Source organism: Salmo salar, chromosome 05 (assembly GCF_965601325.2).
Source record: "Salmo salar chromosome 05, fSalSal1, whole genome shotgun sequence".
Lineage (NCBI taxonomy): Eukaryota > Metazoa > Chordata > Actinopteri > Salmoniformes > Salmonidae > Salmo > Salmo salar.
In genome coordinates, this window is record NC_138295.1 from 68,811,360 (window position 1) to 68,833,778 (window position 22,419).

General features: G+C 41.6%; 1 protein-coding gene across 2 annotated transcripts; it reads left to right on the forward strand.

The window, feature by feature from the left end:
* Positions 1-13,524: 13,524 nt before the first annotated feature.
* On the forward strand, positions 13,525-19,303 carry LOC106605667 (uroplakin-1a). 2 transcript variants are annotated; one of them, XM_014201549.3, is made up of 8 exons: positions 13,525-13,638; positions 14,120-14,227; positions 14,484-14,684; positions 14,860-14,934; positions 15,066-15,173; positions 15,797-15,973; positions 16,181-16,264; positions 16,464-19,303. In XM_014201549.3, exons 2-8 carry the CDS (start codon positions 14,162-14,164, stop codon positions 16,506-16,508), a joined length of 756 nt encoding a protein of 251 aa, XP_014057024.1. In that variant the 5' UTR covers positions 13,525-13,638; positions 14,120-14,161; the 3' UTR covers positions 16,509-19,303. The 2 variants fall into 2 exon arrangements, with proteins under 2 accessions (XP_014057024.1, XP_014057023.1); XM_014201548.3 differs by lacking the exon at positions 13,525-13,638 and having other exon boundaries at positions 13,999-14,227.
* Positions 19,304-22,419: the final 3,116 nt, after the last annotated feature.

Sequence of the window (22,419 nt, forward strand, 5' to 3'; positions counted from 1 at the left end):
TAATTTAGTAAATTCACCGGAAATGTTCGGTGGGAATGCTAGTTCTGAACGTCACATGCTAATGTAAAAAGCTGGTTTTTGATATAAATATGAACTTGATTGAACAAAACATGCATGTATTGTATAACATAATGTCCTAGGCGTGTCATCTGATGAAGATCATCAAAGGTTAGTGCTGCATTTAGCTGTGGTTTTGTTTTTTGTGACATTATATGCTAGCTTGAAAAATGGGTGTTTATTTCTGGCTGGGAACTCTGCTGACATAATCTAATGTTTTGCTTTCGCTGTAAAGCCTTTTTGAAATCGGACAGTGTGGTTAGATAAAGGAGAGTCTTGTCTTTAAAATGCTGTAAAATAGTCATATGTTTGAAAAATGGAAGTTTTTGTATTTTTGAGGAATTTGTCATTCGTGCCACGCCTATCATTGGATATTGGAGCAGGTGTTCCGCTAGCGGAACGTCTAGATGTAGGAGGTTAATGCCGTCAGACCGAGGTTCTGCGTCTGTCCTCGTGCTCCTAGATCTTAGTGCTGCTTTTGATACCATCGATCACCACATTCTTTTGGAGAGATTGGAAACCCAAATTGGTCTACATGGACAAGTTCTGGCCTGGTTTAGGTCTTATCTGTTGGAAAGATATCAGTTTGTCTCTGTGAATGGTTTGTCCTCTGACAAATCAACTGTAAATTTCGGTGTTCCTCAAGGTTCCGTTTTAGGACCACTATTGTTTTCACTATATATTTTACCTCTTGGGGATGTCATTCGAAAACATAATGTTAAATTTCACTGCTATGCGGATGACACACAGCTGTACATTTCAATGAAACATGGTGAAGCCCCAAAATTGCCCTCGCTAGAAGCCTGTATCTTAGACATAAGGAAGTGGATGGCTGCAAACTTTCTACTCTTAAACTCGGACAAAACAGATATGCTTGTTCTAGGTCCCAAGAAACAAAGAGATCTTCTGTTGAATCTGACAATTAATCTGGATGGTTGTACAGTCGTCTCAAATAAAACTGTGAAGGACCTCGGCATTACTCTGGACCCTGATCTCTCTTTTGAAGAACATATCAAGACTGTTTGAAGGACAGCTTTTTTCCATCTACGTAACATTGCAAAAATCAGAAACTTTCTGTCCAAAAATGACGCAGAAAAATTAATCCATGCCTTTGTTACTTCTAGGTTGGACTACTATAATGCTCTACTTTCCAGCTACCTGGATAAAGCACTAAATAAACTTCAGTTAGTGCTAAATACGGCTGCTAGAATCCTGACTAGAACCAAAAAATTTGATCATATTACTCCAGTGCTAGCCTCCCTACACTGGCTTCCTGTTAAGGCAAGGGCTGATTTCAAGGTTTTACTGCTAACCTACAAAGCATTACATGGGCTTGCTCCTACCAATCTTTCCGATTTGGTCCTGCCGTACATACCTACACGTACGCTACGGTCACAAGACGCGGGCCTCCTAATTGTTCGTAGAATTTCTAAGCAAACAGCTGGAGGCAGGGCTTTCTCCTATAGAGCTCAATTTTTATGGAATAGTCTGCCTACCCATGTGAGAGACGCAGACTCAGTCTCAACCTTTAAGTCTTTACTGAAGACATATCTCTTCAGTAGGTCCTATGATTAAGTGTAGTCTGGCCCAGGGGTGTGAAGGTGAACGGAAAGGCTGGAGCAACGAACCGCCCTTGCTGTCTCTGCCTGGCCGGTTTCCCCTCTTTCCACTAGGATTCTCTGCCTCTACCCCATTACGGGGGCTGAGTCACTGGCTTACTGGTGTTCTTCCATGCCGTCCCTGGGGGGGTGCATCACTTGAGTGGGTTGAGTCACTGACGTGGTCTTCCTGTCTGGGTTGGCGCCCCCCTTGGGCTGTGCCGTGGCAGAGATCTTTGTGGGCTATACTCGGCTTTGTCCCGGGATGGTATGTTGGTGGTTGGAGATATCCCTCCAGTGGCTGTGCTTTGGAAAAGTGGGTGGGGTTATATCCTACCTGTTTGGCCCTGTCCGGGGGTTTCATCGGATGGGGCCACAGTGTCTCCTGACCCCTCCTGTCTCAGCCTCCAGTATTTATGCTGCAGTAGTTTATGTGTCGGGGGGCTAGGGTCAGTCTGTCACATATGAAGTATTTCTCTTGTCTTTTCCGGTGTCCTGTGTGAATTTAAATATGCTCTCTCTAATTCTCTCTTTCTCTTTCTTTCTCTCTCTCGGAGGACCTGAGCCCTAGGACCATGCCTCAGGACTACCTGGCTTGATGACTCCTTGCTGTCCCCAGTTCACCTGGCCGTGCTGCTGCTCCAGTTCCAACTGTTCTGCCTGCAGCTATGGAACCCTGACCTGTTCACCGGACGTGCTACCTGTCCCAGACCTGTTGTCCCAAACCTGCTGGAACCCTGACCTATTCACCGGACGTGCTACCTGTCCCAGACCTGCTGTTTTCAACTCTCTAGAGACAGCAGGAGCGGTAGAGATACTCTCAAAGATCAGCTATGAAAAAGCCAACTGACACTTACTCTTGTGTTACTGACTTGTTGCACCCTCGACGACAACTATGATTATTATTATTTGACAATGCTGGTCATTTATGAACATTTGAACATCTAGGCCATGTGCTGTTATAATCTCCACCCGGCACAGCCAGAAGAGGACTGGCCACCCCTCATAACCTGGTTCCTCTCTAGGTTTCTTCCTAGGGTTTGGCCTTTCTAGAGAGTTTTTCCTAGCCACCGTGCTTCTACACCTGCATTGCTTGCTGTTTGGGGTTTTAGGCTGGGTTTCTGTACAGCACTTTGTGATATCAGCTGATGTAAGAAGGGCTATATAAATACATTTGATTTGATTTGATTCTAGCACCATACTTTCTGAAAAAGTTGGTCGCAGATGTGGGTGACCAGCGTTTCAGCCTCCTCCTCGATGAGTCCACGGATGTAAGTGTTTCTAAGTACCTGGGGGTTGTGATAAGGTACTTAAGTTACACCAAGCAGACAATTGTATCAACATTTCTGGGGCCTGTTGAGTTGGAGGGAGGAGATGCCAAATCTATAGCCCGTGCTGTTGTGGCTTTCCTCGAGAAGTGTTGTCTTAAAAGAGAAACTCCAGGCGATAGGGACTGACAATGCCTCTGTTATGTCGGGGATTAACAATAGGGTCCATAAAGTGCCGAAGGAGGAGTATGGCCTCAAATATCTGGTTCTTATTCGCTGTGTGTGCCACTCTCTGCAGCTTGCTCATTTGTAGTTCTAACATATTTAGGGTGTTTTTTACTCACTTTTTGTTTCTCCCACAACGTTATTCCGCTCTCCTACAGCGTCCATCACAATTACATGCACATGGCCAATTATGCAAATTAGGTGATGACGTCATTTAGCAACTTCTAGCGACTTTTAGGACAGCCAATAGCTACTTTCCTTACTGAGGAGTTGGCAACACTGTCACTAACTACTTCTCAGATAGAGGTCAGTGTGTCAAATCGGAGGGCCTGTTGTCCGGACCTCTGGCAGTCTCTATGGGGGTGCCACAGGGTTCAATTCTCAGGCTGACTCTTTTCTCTGTATATATCAATGATGTCGCTCTTGCTGCAGGTGATTCTTTGATCCACCTCTACGCAGACGACACCATTCTGTATACATCTGGCCCTTCTTTGGACACTGTTAACAAACCTCCAAACGAGCTTCAATACCATACAACACTCCTTCCGTGGCCTCCAACTGCTCTTAAATGCTAGTAAAACGAAATACATGCTCTTCAACCAATCGCTGCCCGCACCCGCCCGCCCGACTAGCATCTCTACTCTGGATGGTTCTGACAACTATAAATATACCTAGGTGTCCGGCTAGACTGTAAACTCTCCTTCCAGAATCATATTAAGCATCTCCAATCCAAAATTAAATCTAGAATCGGCTTCCTATTTCGCAACAAAGCCTCCTTCACTCATGCTGCCAAACATACCCTCGTAAAACTGACTATCCTACCGATCCTTGACTTCAGCAATGTCATTTACAAAATAGCCTCCAACACTCTACTCAGCAAATTGGATGCAGTCTATCACAGTGCCATCCATTTTGTCACCAAAGCCCCATATACTACCCACCACTCTGACCTACCTGTATGCTCTCGTTGGCTGGTACTCGCTACATATTCATCGCCAAACCCACTGGCTCCAGGTCATCTATAAGTCTTTGCTAGGTAAAGCTCCGCCTTATCTCAGCTCACTGGTCACCATAGCAACACCCACCTGTAGCACGCACTCCAGCAGGTATATTTCACTGGTCATCCAAAGCCAACATCTCTTTGGCCTCCTTTCCTTCCAGTTCTCTGCTGCCAATGACTGGAATAAATTGCAAAAATCACTGAAGTTGGAGATGTATATCTCCCTCACTGACTTTAAGCATCAGCTGTCAGAGCAGCTTACCGTTCGCTGCAGCTGTACACAGCCCATCTGTAAATTGCCCATCCAACCAACTACCTACCTCATCCCATATTTGCTTTTTTTCTGCTCTTTTGCACACCAGTATTTCTACTTGCACATCCTCATCTGCACATCTATCACTCCAGTGTTAATTGCTAAATTGTAATTACTTAGAAACTATGGCCTATTTATTGCCTTACCTCCTTACTTAATTTGCACACACTGTATACAGATTTTTTTATTGTCTTATTGACTGTACGTTTGTTTATCCCATGTGTAACTCTGTGTTGGTTTTGTCGTACTGATTTGCTTTATCTTGGAGAGGTCACAGTAGTAAATGAGAACTTGTTCTCAACTGGCCTACCTGGTTAAATAAAGGTGAAGAAAAAAATAAAATATATATATAAATATATATACACTGCTCAAAAAAAATAAAGGGAACACTTAAACAACACATCCTAGATCTGAATGAAAGAAATAATCTTATTAAATACTTTTTTCTTTACATAGTTGAATGTGCTGACAACAAAATCACACAAAAATAATCAATGGAAATCCAATTTATCAACCCATGGAGGTCTGGATTTGGAGTCACACTCAAAATTAAAGTGGAAAACCACACTACAGGCTGATCCAACTTCGATGTAATGTCCTTAAAACAAGTCAAAATGAGGCTCAGTAGTGTGTGTGGCCTCCACGTGCCTGTATGACCTCCCTACAACGCCTGGGCATGCTCCTGATGAGGTGACGGATGGTCTCCTGAGGGATCTCCTCCCAGACCTGGACTAAAGCATCCGCCAACTCCTGGAAAGTCTGTGGTGCAACGTGGCGTTGGTGGATGGAGCGAGACATGATGTCCCAGATGTGCTCAATTGGATTCAGGTCTGGGGAACGGGCGGGCCAGTCCATAGCATCAATGCCTTCCTCTTGCAGGAACTGCTGACACACTCCAGCCACATGAGGTCTAGCATTGTCTTGCATTAGGAAGAACCCAGGGCCAACCGCACCAGCATATGGTCTCACAAGGGGTCTGAGGATCTCATCTCGGTAGCTAATGGCAGTCAGGCTACCTCTGGCGAGCACATGGAGGGCTGTGCGGCCCCCCAAAGAAATGCCACCCCACACCATGACTGACCCACCGCCAAACCGGTCATGCTGGAGGATGTTGCAGGGAGCAGAACGTTCCCCACGGCGTCTCCAGTCTCTGTCACATGTGCTCAGTGTGAACCTGCTTGCATCTGTGAAGAGCACAGGGCGCCAGTGGCGAATTTGCCAATCTTGGTGTTCTCTGGCAAATGCCAAACGTCCTGCACGCCGTTGGGCTGTAAGCACAACCGCCACCTGTGGACGTCGGGCCCTCATACCACCCTCATGGAGTCTGTTTCTGACCGTTTGAGGAGACACATGCACATTTGTGGCCTGCTGGAGGTCATTTTGCAGGGCTCTGGCAGTGCTTCTCCTGCTCCTCCTTGCACAAAGGCGGAGGTAGCGGTCCTGCTGCTGGGTTGTTGCCCTCCTACGGCCTCCTCCACATCTCCTGATGTACTGGCCTGTCTCCTGGTAGCGCCTCCATGCTCTGGACACTACACTGACAGACACAGCAAACCTTCTTGCCACAGCTTGCATTGATGTGCCATCCTGGATGAGCTGCACTACCTGAGCCACTTGTGTGGGTTGTAGACTCCGTCTCATGCTACCACTTGAGTGAAAGCACCGCCAGCATTCAAAAGTGACCAAAACATCAGCCAGGAAGCATAGGAACTGAGAGGTGGTCTGTGGTCCCCACCTGCAGAACCACTCCTTTATTGGGGGTGTCTTGCTAATTGCCTATAATTTCCACCTGTTGTCTATTCCATTTGCACAACAGCATGTGAAATGTATTGTCAATCAGTGTTGCTTCCGAAGTGGACAGTTTGATTTCACAGAAGTGTGATTGACTTGGAGTTACATTGTATTGTTTAAGTGTTCCCTTTATTTTTTTGAGCAGTGTATATTTGTACTGTATTTGTGAGACATTCTACTGCACTGTTGGAGATATAGTTGAAGTTGGAAGTTTACATACACCTTAGCCAAATACATTTAAACTCAGTTTTTCAAAAATACTGACATTTAATCCTAGTACAAATTCCCTTTCTTAGGTCAGTTAGAATCACCACTGAATTTTAAGAATGTGAAATGTCAGAATAATAGTAGAGAGAATGATTTATTTCAGCTTTTATTTCTTTCATCACATTCCCAGTGGGTCAGAAGTTTACATGCACTCAATTAGTATTTGGTAGCATTGCCTTTAAATTGTTTAACTTGGGTCAAACATTTTGGGTAGTCTTCCACAAGCTTCCCACAATAAGTTGGGTGAGTTTTAGCCTATTCCTCCTGGCAGAGCTGGTGTAACCTAGTCAGGTTTGTAGGCCTCTTTGCTCACACATGCTTTTTCAGGCAGGGCTTTGTGATGGCCACTCCAATACCTTGACTTTGTTGTCCTTAAGCCATTTTGCCACAACTTTGGAACTATGCTTGGGGTCATTGTCCATTCGGAAGACCCATTTGAAACCAAGCTTTAACTTCCTGACTGATGTCTTGAGATGTTGCTTCAATATATCTACATAATTTTCCTTCCTCATGATGCCATCTATTTTGTGAAGTGCACCAGTCCCTCCTGCAGCAAAGCACCCCGACAACATGATGCTGCCAACCCCGTGCTTCACGGTTGGGATGGTGTTCTTCGGCTTGCAAGCCTCCCCCTTTTTCCTCCAAACATAATGACGGTCATTATGGCGAAACAGTTCTATTTTTGTTTCATTTCTCCAAAAAGTACGATCTTTGTCCCAATGTGCAGTTGCAAACCGTAGTCTGACTTTTTTATGGCGGTGTTGGAGCAGTGGATTCTTCCTTGCTGAGCGGCCTTTCAGGTTATGTCGATATAGGACTCGTTTTATTGTGGATATAGATACGTTTGTACCTGTTTCCTCCAGCATCTTCACAAGGTCCTTTGCTGTTGTTCTGGGATTGATTTGCACTTTTTGCACCAAAGTACGTTCATCTCTAGGAGACAGAACGCGTCTCCTTCCTGAGCAGTATGATGGTTGCGTGGTCCCATGGTGTTTATACTTGCATACTATTGTTTGTACAGATGAACGTGGTACCTTCAGGCGTTTGGAAATCTCTGGACTGGAACAGGTGTCCATTCCGATCAATGTCCCCCGGACGCAGCTTGTCCATTCTCAGACCAGCTGACAGCAGAGACCTGTAGGGAAGGCTACGAGCAAAAGGATGCAATGATACAAATGAGTGTGATTTGGGTAAAAGCAAAATATATACCTGGGAAATGTCCATATCACATGATACTGTAAAACAAAGCATTACATAATTTGTATTATCTTTTCAAGGGACAAACTTGATTATTTACTCTAAATCTGGAAAATTGCCATGTAGTTTCATCAATATTAATTATCTGTACACACTGTTTGCACAATTAACCATAACATGAGACTAAACACACACTCACTGTTCGCCATTCCTCAGCAGTTTTGGAACTCTGTTTTCTCTGTAAACATCCACCATGAACTGACAGAAGGCTTTCTTTCTCAGCTCAGGCAGAGCTGTAGTCATGGCTGCTCCAATCTCTCTTAACTCTAGTAATGTTTGCTTCACATCCTCTGGGACCTCAACTCCTCCAGCTGTGGCTGCCAGCTTCTTCCTCTCAATCTCCATCTGACGCATTCTCATTCTCTCCCAAGCACAGGTCTTACAGGGTCCTGTGAGCTTCTCCTGGACCAGGTCCCACTCCTGTTCAGCTCTGACTAAGAACAGCGGTTGGTCCCTGTCTCGGAGCTCCATGATAGTGCAGCACCAGGACAACCTCCCAGAGCCTGAGGTGAGGACCACCAACACATCAAAGTGTTCAATAGGGTGGTTTTGGCCATCGAGGCTTGTGGAATTGTCCAAATCCGAATGTTTAGGGTGCAGGATGATCGGTTGGTTCTCAGTGGGAGGGTTACCCCTCTTATTGTCGTCCTCCTCACTTTCCTTAACCTGTCCTTTTCCTTCTCTCAAACACTTTAGTCAGAGTCCCGGAAAACTCAATTTCATCATCTGCATCTCCATCACTAGCTTCCTCATCCTCACTTTTCTCCTCATCTCCTAACCCACACAGTGCTCTGGACAGCTGAGTGTTGGCCTTCTGGGTTCCCCCAGTAACAGCCACATCTAAAGGGAAGGGGTCATACAGTTCCAACGCCGCCACCAGCCTGCCCTCCAGTCCTGTCGCCCGTAGAGACGATCGCCATGGTGCCAGCAGCAGCTCCACCATTTCTTCACTCAGTTTCCCAGTCATCATGAGCTCAGTTTATCTCCCTGAGAAAAAACAAATGAGTATTAAAAAGGTATTTGTCACAATTATGTGTTCCTAAGACTTGATATTGTACACAATGCTCGTTACAAAACCAATAACTAGCCTACGAATATTGTTGCACTCTTTGTCTAGGGGTCCTAGGCTAACCGGAATTAGAAATCAACGTATGTGCCTAGGTGTTGAATGTACATGTGCCCAAGGAGACAGCGATCTTACCTTGGTCCAGGGCCAGCTCTGTCTCTCTTGACCTGTTGGTCAGCCAGTCCAAGCTATTATAATTTTTTTCAGTTGGTGACTAAATATAAATATGTACAAAAAGGAAAAATACCAAAGACATGCCCAAATGAAAGTCCAAAAAATAAACGAAATGTAACGATGTGCGCTGAGAGTAGGGAAGCAAGTTCAGGGAGTGAGCGTTTTAATAAAATAAACAGAACATAATGCAAAACAAGAAACGCTAACAGCACACAGACTTAACACTGGAACAGAAACAATAACGCCTGGGGAAGAAACCAAAGGGAGTGACATATATAGGGAAGGTAATCAGGGAGGTGATGGAGTTCAGGTGAGTCTGACGACGCGCAGCTGCGCGTAACTATTGTGACAGGTGTGAGCCATAACGAGCAGCCTGGTGACCTAGAGGCCGGAGAGGGAGCATACGTGACACGAAAGGCCTCATGGCCACCAAACAATACCCGCAGCCTTTACAGCTTGCAAGGTGGGCTCCTGACTGACGATCACCTTCTTCATATTATTTGTCTTTTTCTTCAATGAGGTTTAATGGCGGTTTGCATCCATTATATGTTGTATTACCACCACCAACAATACTTTTTTGGCGATTGGCGTCCAACTTTATGTTCCATTCCTGACACCTACTGAACTGACGATCACCTTCATTGACAGCACCTGCTTATCAACCAGGCTCAGCACCTGCTGCGTCCTGGGGGAATGGAGTGTGGAAGTGTATCATGTCAATGTGTTGCCTAACTGTGTGCTATCACTTTGCTACCTACTACATAACACTATGAAGTAAGAAACAATCAGATTTTAGGGTAGCACTACATTACAGCACTTTCTCCCATCTACTGTAATGTAAAGTAATACTGATTTAGTTGGACGGAGAATACTTAAGCATAAATAATGACAGACTACTTACCTTGCAGAGATAAAATAAACATTATATGAAGAAGGTGATATGATTTTAAGGCTAATATCACAAGAGTGGTTTTTCCTCTTGTATTGAGTAATCCTTCTCTTCTGGAGGTTTGCCGATGTAGTAAGTTCTTTAGGAATAACATCTGAACCCCGTTCACTTCACTGTTGACCAAGTCAGTCACATGCTGCATCGTAAATACACCACAGATATAGATTTTTTTTCAGGTGGAGGAAGATGTGTGTAGTCTGGCTGGCCACGACCCATGGGACAATTCAGCGAGCTAGAGAGGCTGGTGTTAGCAAGACTACGGTGTGTGAGTACAGAGAGACAAACTGGTGACTGTTATTGGAAACACAAGAACTGGCTGCTTTTATCACAAGAATATTACTTGGTATGAAACAAGATTACATTTGTTGTTTGATATTCAGATCATAATTATTACCATACAATTACAAATGCCACTTATTTTACTTTACATTTAACTTTTTAGTGACGGGGCAGTATTCGGAAATTTGGATGAATGACGTGCCCAAAGTAAACTGCCTGTTACTCAGGCACAGAAGCTAGGATATGCATATACTTGGTATAATTGGATAGAAAACACTCTGAAGTTTCTAAAACTGTTAAAATAATGTCTGTGAGTATAACGGAACTGATATGGCAGGCGAAAACCCGAGGAAAATCCATGCCGGAAGTGTTTTTCTTTGATGTGAGTGGTTTTCCATTGAATGCCTATTGACTATGTAATTGGTTAGGGACCAGATTGCAGTTCCTATGGCTTCCACAAGATGTCAACAGTCTTTAGACATGGTTTCAGGCTTTTCTGAAAAACTACGAAGAAAAATACCTTTTGGTCAGGGGACTGGGGAAGCATGCAGTACTGGTTTGCGCAAGTGACTGTGTGCGCGCCCTTCGTTCTTTTTCCTTTCTATTGAATACGCTATTGTCCGGTTGAAATATTATTGATTATTTAGATAATTGGCACCCTGAGGATTAGTTATAAACATCGTTTGACATGTTTTGATGAACTTTACCAGTACCAGTTTACCAGTAGGATGTGTTTGTCTTCATGTTTTGACCGCCTTTGAGCCAGTGGATTACTGAACAAAACGCGCCAACAAAACTGAGTTTTTGGGATATAAAGAGGGACTTTATCGAACAAAATGACCATTTATTGTGTACAGTGAGGGAAAAAAGTATTTGATCCCTGCTGATTTTGTACGTTTGCCCACTGACAAAGAAATGATCAGTCTATAATTTTAATGGTAGTTTTTTTTTTTTAACAGTGAGAGACAGAATAACAACAAAAAAATCCAGAAAAACGCATGTCAAAAATTGTATAAAATGATTTGCATTTTAATGAGGGAAATAAGTATTTGACCCCCTCTCAATCAGAAAGATTTCTGGCTCCCAGGTGTCTTTTATACAGGTAACGAGCTGTGATTAGGAGCACACTCTTAAAGGGAGTGCTCCTAATCTCAGCTTGTTACCTGTATAAAAGACACCTGTCCACAGAAGCAATCAATCAGATTCCAAACTCTCCACCATGGCCAAGACCAAAGAGCTCTCCAAGGATGTCAGGGACAAGATTGTAGACCTACACAAGGCTGGAATGGGCTACAAGACCATCGCCAAGCAGCTTGGTGTGAAGGTGACAACAGTTGGTGTGATTATTCGCAAATGGAAGAAACACAAAAGAACTGTCAATCTCCCTCGGCCTGGGGCTCCATGCAAGATCTCACCTATTGGAGTTGCAATGATCATGAGAACGGTGAGGAATCAGCCCAGAACTACACGGGAGGATCTTGTCAATGATCTCAAGGCAGCTGGGACCATAGTCACCAAGAAAACAATTGGTAAAACACTACGCCGTGAAGGACTGAAATCCTGCAGCGCCCGCAAGGTCCCACTGCTCAAGAAAACACATATACATGCCTATCTGGAGTTTGCCAATGAACATCTGAATGATTCAGAGGACAACTGGGTGAAAGTGTTGTGGTCAGATGAGACCAAAATGGAGCTCTTTGGCATCAACTCAACTCGCCGTGTTTGGAGGAGGAGGAATGCTGCCTATGACCCCAAGAACACCATCCCCACCGTCAAACATGGAGGTGGAAACATTATGCTTTGGGGGTGTTTTTCTGCTAAGGGGACAGGACAACTTCACCGCATCAAAGGGACGATGGACGGGGCCATGTACCGTCAAATCTTGGGTGAAAACCTCCTTCCCTCAGTCAGGGCATTGGAAATGGGTCGTGGATGGGTATTCCAGCATGACAATGACCCAAAACACACGGCTAAGGCAACAAAGGAGTGGCTCAAGAAGAAGCACATTAAGGTCCTGGAGTGGCCTAGCCAGACCTTAATCCCATAGAAAATCTGTGGAGGGAGCTGAAGGCTCGAGTTGCCAAACGTCAGCCTCAAAACCTTAATGACTTTGAGAAGATCTGCAAAGAGGAGTGGGACAAAATCCCTCCTGAGATGTGTGCAAACCTGGTGGCCAACTACAAGAAACATCTGACCTCTGTGATTGCCAACAAGGGTTTTGCCACCAAGTACTCAGTCATGTTTTGCAGAGGGGTCAAATACTTATTTCCCTCATTAAAAAAATGCAAATCATTTTATAACATTTTTGACATGTGTTTTTCTGGATTTTTTTGTTGTTATTCTGTCTCTCACTGTTCAAATAAACCTACCATTAAAATGATAGACTGATCATTTCTTTGTCAGTGGGCAAACATACAAAATCAGCAGGGGATCAAATACTTTTTTCCCTCACTGTAACTGGGACCCTTCTGGTTGCAACCAGATGAAGATCTTCAAAGGTAAGTGATTCATTTTAATTGCTATTTCTGACTTTCATGACTCATCTGCTTGGTTGGAAAATGTTCGTATGCTTTTGTGTGCGGGGCGCTGTCCTCAGATAATTGCTTGTTATGCTTTCGCCGTAAAGCCTTTTTGAAATCTGACAAAGCGGCGTGATTAACAAGAAGTTCATCTTTTAAACGATGTATAACACTTGTTTTGTCATGAATGTTTATTATTACTGTTTCTGTAATTTGAATTTGGCGCTCTGCAATTTCACCGGATGTTGTCGAGGTGGGTCGCTAGCGGCACGCCTGCGCCAAAGAGGTTTTAAGACAATAACCTACAAGTTTCTTCATAGACCAAATGTAATGTAGAGCCTAACAAAAGCATTATTGTGACATGAAATTACTTTGTAGAGGTTTTTAATCATCCATTCATGAGAAACACCATTCTCAACAATGTAGCCTACTACCTAATAAAATTGTCCTGTATCCTGTTTGAGTGTGAACAGTTAAGATCAATGGCACTTCTCCCCAGCAGATGTCATCATTGCTTTTCATCTCAACCTACTAATAGTACTGCCACTCAGTCCACTGGAATAGTGTATTATTGAGCTATGTCAAATAGGCCTGTTGACAATAAATTCAATGTTGCAAACCACCCAATTAGTCAATATACAGTACGCACATACAACACAATGAAGATGCATGTAAACATACTGTACAAAGATTTGTATTCATTCATGTTTTTAGGAACTTGGGATCAAGACATGTGCAGACATGCCCCATGACATCATGGAAGTAGACTACATTTAACAGCAAGCTGAGACAGGTGCTGAGCACAGCAGGTGCAACAGAATGACAGGTGTTTGGTCAACAGAAGAAGATGCTCAGGGCCTGACATCACTGCAGGGGAGGTAATGTTTGTTGTGTGTAAAAATAGATGATGTGATGATTGCTCTAACTCTAACAGTCTTTAATCCTGCTAATTTAAGAGACTGCTGTAACATAAAAAGGTGAAGAATGGTTAAATACCAGTTGCTATAGGTGTAACATTCTACAGCCTAGGGGTAGACTGAGGATTGATGGCTTCATGCAGAACTGCTCACTTTCTGTCTGGGCCAGATGTAGTCTAGGTTTATCATGAATTCATTTCTGTAGTCAATATCTCAGTGTTTCCATTCAAAAGGACCACAATGCAATCTCTTGCTGCGCCAGACTGGTTGGACCACTTCTGTTTATGCTAGTGTGAATAAAATCAAGCCACTCCCTGGACACATTCCCATGTCAACAATTCATTACATCCAGCCAGACCCTAGACCCTACATTCTCTTGGATCTGTTAGGAACACTTGTACTTGGTTCTGTTATTTCTTCACTGTCTTTCTTCTCTGCTCAGGAGCAGTGGGTTTTAGAAGGAGCTGACAGAAGGACTGCTACGATGGCTGATGGCATGGGAACCACCTGTGTTATGGTCTTTCTCATCCTGGGGAATATATTTGGAGCTGTAAGAGTTGCACTTGATTTTATTCCTATAGTAGCTGTATTTTTTTAATCATATGTAATCATATGGTAGACAAATGGTGTGCAGATCTATGGTGTTGTCCTAGAAGTTTACTACAGTACATTAGATTTCTGGTCCTTTTCAGCACTATACTGTACAGGTTATTAACACTTTCAATTGTAATGTAGGATCCTGCAATAATAATGGTTTACAATTTCTTATAACAACTCTTAATAAACCTGTTATTCCCTTATTATAGGCAGCAGGTCTTGCCCTTTGCGCTCTGGCCATCTGGGTTGCAGTAGATCAATACAAGCTCTACCCTATAGCTGGTGTGTCGGGGAAAGATGACATCTTTGCAGCGGCCTGGATTGCCATTTTCACAGGCTTTGCCTTCTTCTGCATGTGTGTCTTTGGTATCTTGGCTGCTGCGAAGAAGAGCCGTGCCTTAATGCTAACAGTAAGACTATGATACTGAATTCATCACAATTTATTTGGTCACTGAAGTTCTTCATTTGTTCATCTGAACACTGCTTCAAAATATATCATTCAAGTGGAATATACGGTATGCCTATAGCTCTTTCTCTGTTGTTCTTTTCAAGTAAAGGAACGTTTTTATTTTGTGATTTTGACAGTATCTGATCCTGATGTTGATCATCTACATATTTGAGTGTGCCTCGTGTATCACTGCAGTCACCCACAGAGACTATGTGAGTACATGGGAAATGGGCACCTTGGGGTACCTTCAGATCTTCACATTGTTTGACCAGCACAATTCTAGAAACACAACTTAAATGTATTCTCCCGTTTTGTCTCATCCTCTCCTATGTGCTGTTTGTAGCTGGTTGGAAACAGTAATCTGGTGAAGAAGCAGATGCTGAAGTACTATACAGCCGACGGTGACTCTGGCAGTCGGATCACACTGACATGGAACAAAGTGATGAATGAGGTGACTGGTCACCAAATCAAAAGAATCTGTCATAGGATAATCTGACTAATCAGAGCCACACCACACATTCCAAACAGACGACTAGCACAAAGACCGACTAAACCTAGGTTATTGTGTGGAGTATCTGTTAGGGAAAGGGATCACATTCCACTAACACACACACACACAGTCACACACTCACACGCACACGCCCTTGGGAGTAGCAGATGAATTCTCAGGTCTGACATGTCTTAGCATGCCTGTCTCTCTCCATCATCAATGCCAGAGTCCCGCTGCATCTCTGCTGGGTGAACCGGTTTGGACAGCCCAATAGTGTGGGAAAGACAAGGAATGGGATCAGTTTGCTGCACAGGGACAGAAACAACCACTGCAGGCTGTGTTGCTGTAGCTAGGATAAAGAATGTAGAGCTGAGGGTCACAGTAAACAATTGTCACAGTAAACATGTGTATCAGTAACACGTTCTACAAATACTTATACAGTAGCTCGCTCAGTTTGAGTGAAGTGAGTTTAGTCTGTCACAACATTAGTTTGTCGACTGAATAACTAAACTATTCCTGTTTGATTGAAGAATATTCCTCACCCATGTATTGTTTCTACAACATGCTCTCCTCCCCTATTTCAGGTGGAGTGTTGTGGAACGGATGGCCCAGTGGACTGGATACAGTACAACTCCACCTTCAGGGAGAAGTTTGGTACAGACTACCCCTGGCCCATCCACTGCTGCAAGAGGAAGAACAACTACGAGGTGGTGAATGTGGAGGCCTGCAAGAACGGCCAGGACACCACCATGTTCACTAAGGTGAGAAAACACATTCCCATTGCCTAAAACCTAAGAGATTCTCTGGTTCTCTGATTTGCACTGGAAGGCTCAAGATTTAATACAGATAACTGTACTGTAACTAATAACAGTATGGAAAATATCTGACCATGTACAGTATCAGTGGTTAGGGGTAATTTATACCTCCCACTTGAAGTAAGCACATTGTTGCTCTATCTTTCTACCCAGGGCTGCTTCAACCACATTGAGTCTGTGTTCAGTCTATATACATGGGCTATCAGCTGGTATGGTTTCGCTGTGCTAATGTTTATGGTGAGTTTTCAGTTGGTCTATTTAGGTTGGTAAATAGTGAAATATTTAGTTGCAACAGTTGAATTAACTGAAAATGATTTATCGGAGAATTTTGGATACTACACAACATACAGTAGAGACATTATCATAACATAAAGTCTAACAACCTTTGTACTTTCTTGCTGTAAGTCTAACGTTCCCTTGTCTTTATTTGATTCAGTTCTGGCTGTTGATCCTGGCCATGGTGTACTACCTGATGCTATGAGAAGTCTGGCCATGGTGTACTACCTGATGCTATGAGAAGTCTGGCCATGGTGTACTACCTGATGCTATGAGAAGTCTGGAGGTGATGTCTCTAACCCATGTTTTTGACTTTCTGCTGAAGCCACACCAACCCTCACTTCAGCAACTACAGTGCCTTGCAAAAGTATTCATCCCCCTTGGCGTTTTTCCTATTTTGTTGCATTACAACCTGTAATTTAAATTGATTTTTATTTGGATTTCATGTAATGGACATACACAAAATAGTCCAAATTGGTGAAGTAAAACGTATTTGTCTTCTAAACAAGTTAAAATGGTCTAATTATCTAGGGACAGACCCGTGAAACTCCAGAATGTTGGATTGCATTATGAAAAAAATTACTTGTTTCAAAAAATGTAAAAAATTTTAGAACGGAAAAGTGGTGTGTGCATATGTATTCACCCCCTTTGCTATGAAGCCCCTAAATAAGATCTGGTGCAACCAATTACCTTCAGAAGTCACATAATTAGTTAAATAAAGTCCACCTATGTGCAATCTAAGTGTCACATGATCTGTCACATGATCTCAGTATATATACATCTGTTCTGAAAGGCCCCAGAGTCTGCAACACCACTAAGCAAGGGGCACCACCAAGCAAGCAGCACTATGAAGACCAAGGAGCGCTCCACACAGAACATGGACAAAGTTGTGGAGAAGTACAGATCAGGGTTGGGTTATAAAAAAATATCTGAAACTTAGAAAATCCCACGGAGCACCATTAAATCCATTATTAAAAAATTGAAAGAATATGGCACCACAATAAACCTGCCAAGAGAGGGCCGCCCACCAAAACTCACGGACCAGGCAAGGAGGGCATTAATCAGAGAGGCAACAAAGAGACCAAATATAACCCTGAAGGAGCTGGAAAGCTCCACAGCGGAGATTGGAGTATATGTCCCATAGGACCACTTTAAGCCGTACACTCCATAAGCAAACAGGTTTGGTGTTCGCCAAAAGGCATGTGGAATACTCCCCAAATGTATGGAAGAAGGTACTCTGGTCAGATGAGACTAAAATTGAGGTCATCACCCCGAGAACACCAAAAACACCATGTTTTTCAACGTCAGCGACTGGGAAACTGGTCAGAATTGAAGGAATGATGGCTGGCGCTAAATACAGGGAAATTCTTGAGGTAAACCTGTTTCAGTCTTCCAGAGAGTTGAGACTGGGATGGAGGTTCACCTTCCAGCAGGACAATGACCCTAAGCATACTGCTAAAGCAACACTCAAGTGGTTAAGGGGAAACATTTAAATGTCTTGGAATGGCCTAGTCAAAGCCCAGACCTCAATCCAATTGAGAATCTGTGGTATGACTTAAAGATTGCTGTACACCAGCGGAACCAATCCAACTTGAAGGAGCTGGAGCAGTTTTGCCTTGAAGAATGGGCAAAATCCCAGTGGCTAGATGTGCCAAGCTTATAGAGACATAACCCAAGAGACTTACAGCTGTAATTGCTGCAAACGGTAGCTCCACAAAGTATTGACTTTGGGGGGGTGAATAGTTATGCACGCTCAAGTTTTCAGTTTTTTTGTTTTATTTCTTGTTTGTTTCACAATAAAAAATATTTTGCATCTTCAAAAGGATAGGCATGTTATGTAAATCAAATGATACAACCCCCCCAAAAATCCATTTTAATTCCAGGTTGTATATAGGAAAAATTCCAAGGGGGGTGAATACTTTCGCAAGCCACTGTACCTAATTTCTTAAATAACAAGTGTCTGCGGGAATGATGACAGAAAAGTGTTTCTGATATATAGAGAATGAACACTGTGTAGGGATTTTCCATATTTTTAGGTAAATGGTCTCAAATTTGTATATTTTATTTTTTTGAATTTTTTTATGGTTTATTGCACTGTAAATGCTAGATGAACAAATGGTGATTGGCCTGAGAACTTCAATGTACTAACTGCTTTGGTAATGGGATAGATATATAGTTCTTATCATTAAATGTACAGTACCAGTCAAAAGTTTGGACACACCTACTCATTCCAGGGTGTTTCTTTATTTGGACTATTTGCTACATTGTAGAATGATAGTGAAGACATCAAAAATATGAAATGACACATATGGAATTGTGTAGAATCTAAAATATATTTTGATTTGTTTAACACTTTTTTTGTTACTACATGATTCCATATGTGCTATTTCATAGTTTTGATGTCTTCACTATTATTCTGCACTGTAGAAAATAGTAAAAATAAAGAAAAACCCTTGAATGAGTAGGTGTGTCCAAAATTTTGATTGATACTGTAAGAGAAAATATATTTAAAACTTTCAAGAACATGATTTACATGGCTGTTGTACATTTCAGATTTGTATACTGTGTTCCATTTCTTGTTGAGTTGTGTTATATTATTAACAGAGATCCTTGCTCAGGGATTCTTGAAATTCGGGACAATCCTTGTCTGGGAAGGGAAACGTAATTTGTATGGTTGTTTTTATTTTTTCATTATTTAAGCTTAAATATTTAATTTAGGTGAATTTTATAAGGGAAAATATTTTTTGTAATTTTCTAAATATTTTCAATATTATTGATTTCCATGTTGACTGTATTCTAGGAAATGCCCTTGTCCAGAGCAAACACCCTGAAAGTGTCAACAAAAAAAAATGAGGGCAAAAATGAAATAACTTGAAAGAAATGAAAGAATCTCATGTAGTTTCCTGACTTACAGTATCTGAAAACTGTGATTCCTAAAAAAATGTGTTTTGTTAATCTCCATCATATTTGTCTATCTTTATTAAATGAATCAGAAATGAATGAGCAGGGTCAGCTATACCATGACAACCCTTTCTTCATCTCCTGATTGCATGTAGTGCAACAAGACATCATGGTCCTGAAAGTCCTCTACGTTTGATAGATTTAAACAAACAATATTGAAATCACCATGTTCACAACAATAACTTGTCAACTCCATCTCCCTTATAGGATTCCTTTTGGTGCGCTATGACCATTCACAGTTGAGCTCACTCAGTTTAGCTCAATGCTGATTGGCTATTATGTAAAGAAATATATATATCGAGAGGCCAAATGCTCGCTGGCTTCCCTTGTATTCAATGCTAGGGGCATTATCATGTTCTTTTTGACCAGACAGCATCAAATAGATGGGCTCACATACAGTACAGAGACAGAGGGGCTTTGTTTCACTCACTCGGATGCTTTCTCCGGTGAGATACATTCAGCCTCTTGCGAGTTGAAGGAAAATGATAAAGCACAGAGCGAGGAAAGATACATTATATATATTAAAAAACTGTCCCATTTTTGGGGGGAAGCCTGGCTTCTCTTGGCATCCATGACTACACGCCACTGAGACCAAGCTGAATTTAAGGGCATATAGTCTATTATTTTGTGGTGATACACAAGCTAGAGAGCAGGTGTGTCTGTTTTATGAAAATCTGGTAATATGTGGCCAATGAAATATTTCTGGTTGGTCTCAGGGAATGTAAAACAATAGGTAGACTTAAAATAAAAAAGTATAATCAAATATGTTGAATGAGCAACTAATGAACATAGAGACTGGAGAGCCTCACAAATTTGACGAATTTACCTTAGGCCTATATCTTTCATTATAAACTGGGTAGTTCGAGCACTGAATGCTGATTGGCTGACAGACCGTATACCATGGGTATGACATTGGTAACCAGTTTATAATTGCAATAAAGACACCTCGGGGGTTTGTGATATATGGCCAATATAACGACTAAGGGCTGTGTCCAGGCACTCCGAGTTGCATTGTGCTTAAGAATAGCCCTTAGCCGTGGTATATTAGCCATATACCACACCTCCTAGGGCCTTATTGCTTAAGTCTAATACGGCTATTTACTTACTTTTGTAGCTCTTCATCAGTAGCACCCTTTTGTAAGTAGTGAGGACTAGCTGTCCTCTCCAAGTTTATCTGGAATTCAGCCTGAAAGGATTTGAGAAATGTGATTGGTTGACGATATGCCTATGATATCAACAATGATTGGAGAAGTGTTTAACATCACCATATGATATTAAAAAATATATAATATATCGTAATTTATAAGGGCAACGTAACTGCAAGAGACAGTTTGGAATGTCTGACTGAAAAAGGGACAAATCAACCTTTATCATTTTTTCTTGTGGTGTTTAATTAAATCCGATAAAATGCAGGATATGATTGCGGGACACGGTACAGAGGGCCAAAATGCGGGACTGACCCGTACAATCCGGGACATGTGGTCACCCTACTTATAGAATAAGATAGAATATGAGTTATGGTTAAAATATGTTCATTTTAATTAGGTTTAAGAGTCATAAAATAACTGAGGAAAAACTAAATTGTTGTTAAGTATACCACTTGAAGGTTGAAGAAAAACATGCAAATTGTCAACTCCGTAAAACATCAACTCCATCAGATTTATGTCTAATTTCAACTCTGCCAGGTTGCTGAAAGATTTGATATAACAGTTATGTTTTTATTGGGGAATTTCTAATTCATTATTTTCCATTATTTAGAAAATGTTTGTACTGAACTTAAAAATATGTCTGTTTTAAGTATCTGTACTCCATTAGAGGCATTTCAACTGTCACTGATGGGTAACCCCCTTAAGATCGATATTTTTGTCAATATTCTGAATAAATATTAATATGCTTAAACTGTTGAAGTATTTGCAGTGATATACCTAAGTGATACTTTTAATAAATGTTGTTTTATGTTCTGAATCTATAAAAACATGCCCAAATGCTAACAAAATTAGCCCTGAAGCATTATATAGTGCAATAAATAACTAAAACGTTGGAAGATTTGTATTACGTATTTGAATAATCTCATGTTACAATGAAACAAGCAAGGCCTTTAAACACTTGCTGGACAATACATGTAAAAATAAAATGCATTTATTGCATTTATTTTTTTTACAAATGTTTGTTCCTTTACAGTATTTAAATATATTATTTGTGAAAAAGTAGTTGAGATTGTTCTGTCTTTCAAGAATCTCTGAGCTACAGTTCCTTGCAAAAGTATTCAGACCCCTTGGATTTTTTCACTTTTTGTGCTACAAAATGGGATTAAAATGTATTTAATTGTCATTTTTTGTCAACAACCTACACAACATATTCTGTACTGTCAAAGTGGAAGAAAAAGTGTATATATTCTTTTAGATTAACAAAATGTAAATAACAGCTCCCTGATTAAATACATGTTAGAAACACCTTTGGCATTGATTACAGCTGTAAGTCTTATTGGGTAAGTCTCTAAGAGCTTTGTACAAACCTTGATTGTACAATATTTACACATTCTTTTAAAAATTATTCTAGCTCTGTCAAGTTGGTTGTTTACATTGCTAAACATTCCTTTTTAAGTCTTGCCCTAGCCGATTTAAGTTAAAACTGTAACTAGGCCATTCAGGAACATTCAATGTCATCTTGGTAAGCAACTCCAGTGTATATTTGGTCTTGTGTTTTAGGTTATTGTTCTACTGAAAGGTGAATTTGTCTCCCAGTGTCTGTTGGAAAGCAGACTGAATCAGGTTTTCTTCTATGATTTTGCCTGTGCTTAGCCATATTCTGTTTCTAAAAATAAATAAAAATCCTTTGCCAGTGACAAGCATACCCATAACATGATGGACCCACCACCATACTTGAAAATATGAAGAGTGGTACTCAGTGATGTTTGGATTTGCCCAAAACATAACTATTTGTATTCAGGACATAAAGTTAACTTCTTTGACAAATGTTTTACAGTTTTACTTTAGTGCCTTATTGCAAACAGGATGCATGTTTTGGAATAGATTTGTTCTGTATAGGCTTCCTTCTTTTCACTCTTTAATTTAGGTTAGTATTGTGGAGTAACTACAATGTTGATCCATCCTCAGTTTTCTCCAGTCACAGCCATTAAACTTTGTTTTAAAGTC

Bases quoted from the DNA above. Each gene is read 5' to 3' on its own strand.
- LOC106605667 (XM_014201548.3), top strand. From the start codon at position 14,006: ATGTCAACAATTCATTACATCCAGCCAGACCCTAGACCCTACATTCTC. The intron at 15,174-15,796 runs GTGACTGGTCAC...CCCCTATTTCAG, and splicing joins GGAACAAAGTGATGAATGAG to GTGGAGTGTTGTGGAACGGA. The intron at 16,265-16,463 runs GTGAGTTTTCAG...TATTTGATTCAG, and splicing joins TCGCTGTGCTAATGTTTATG to TTCTGGCTGTTGATCCTGGC.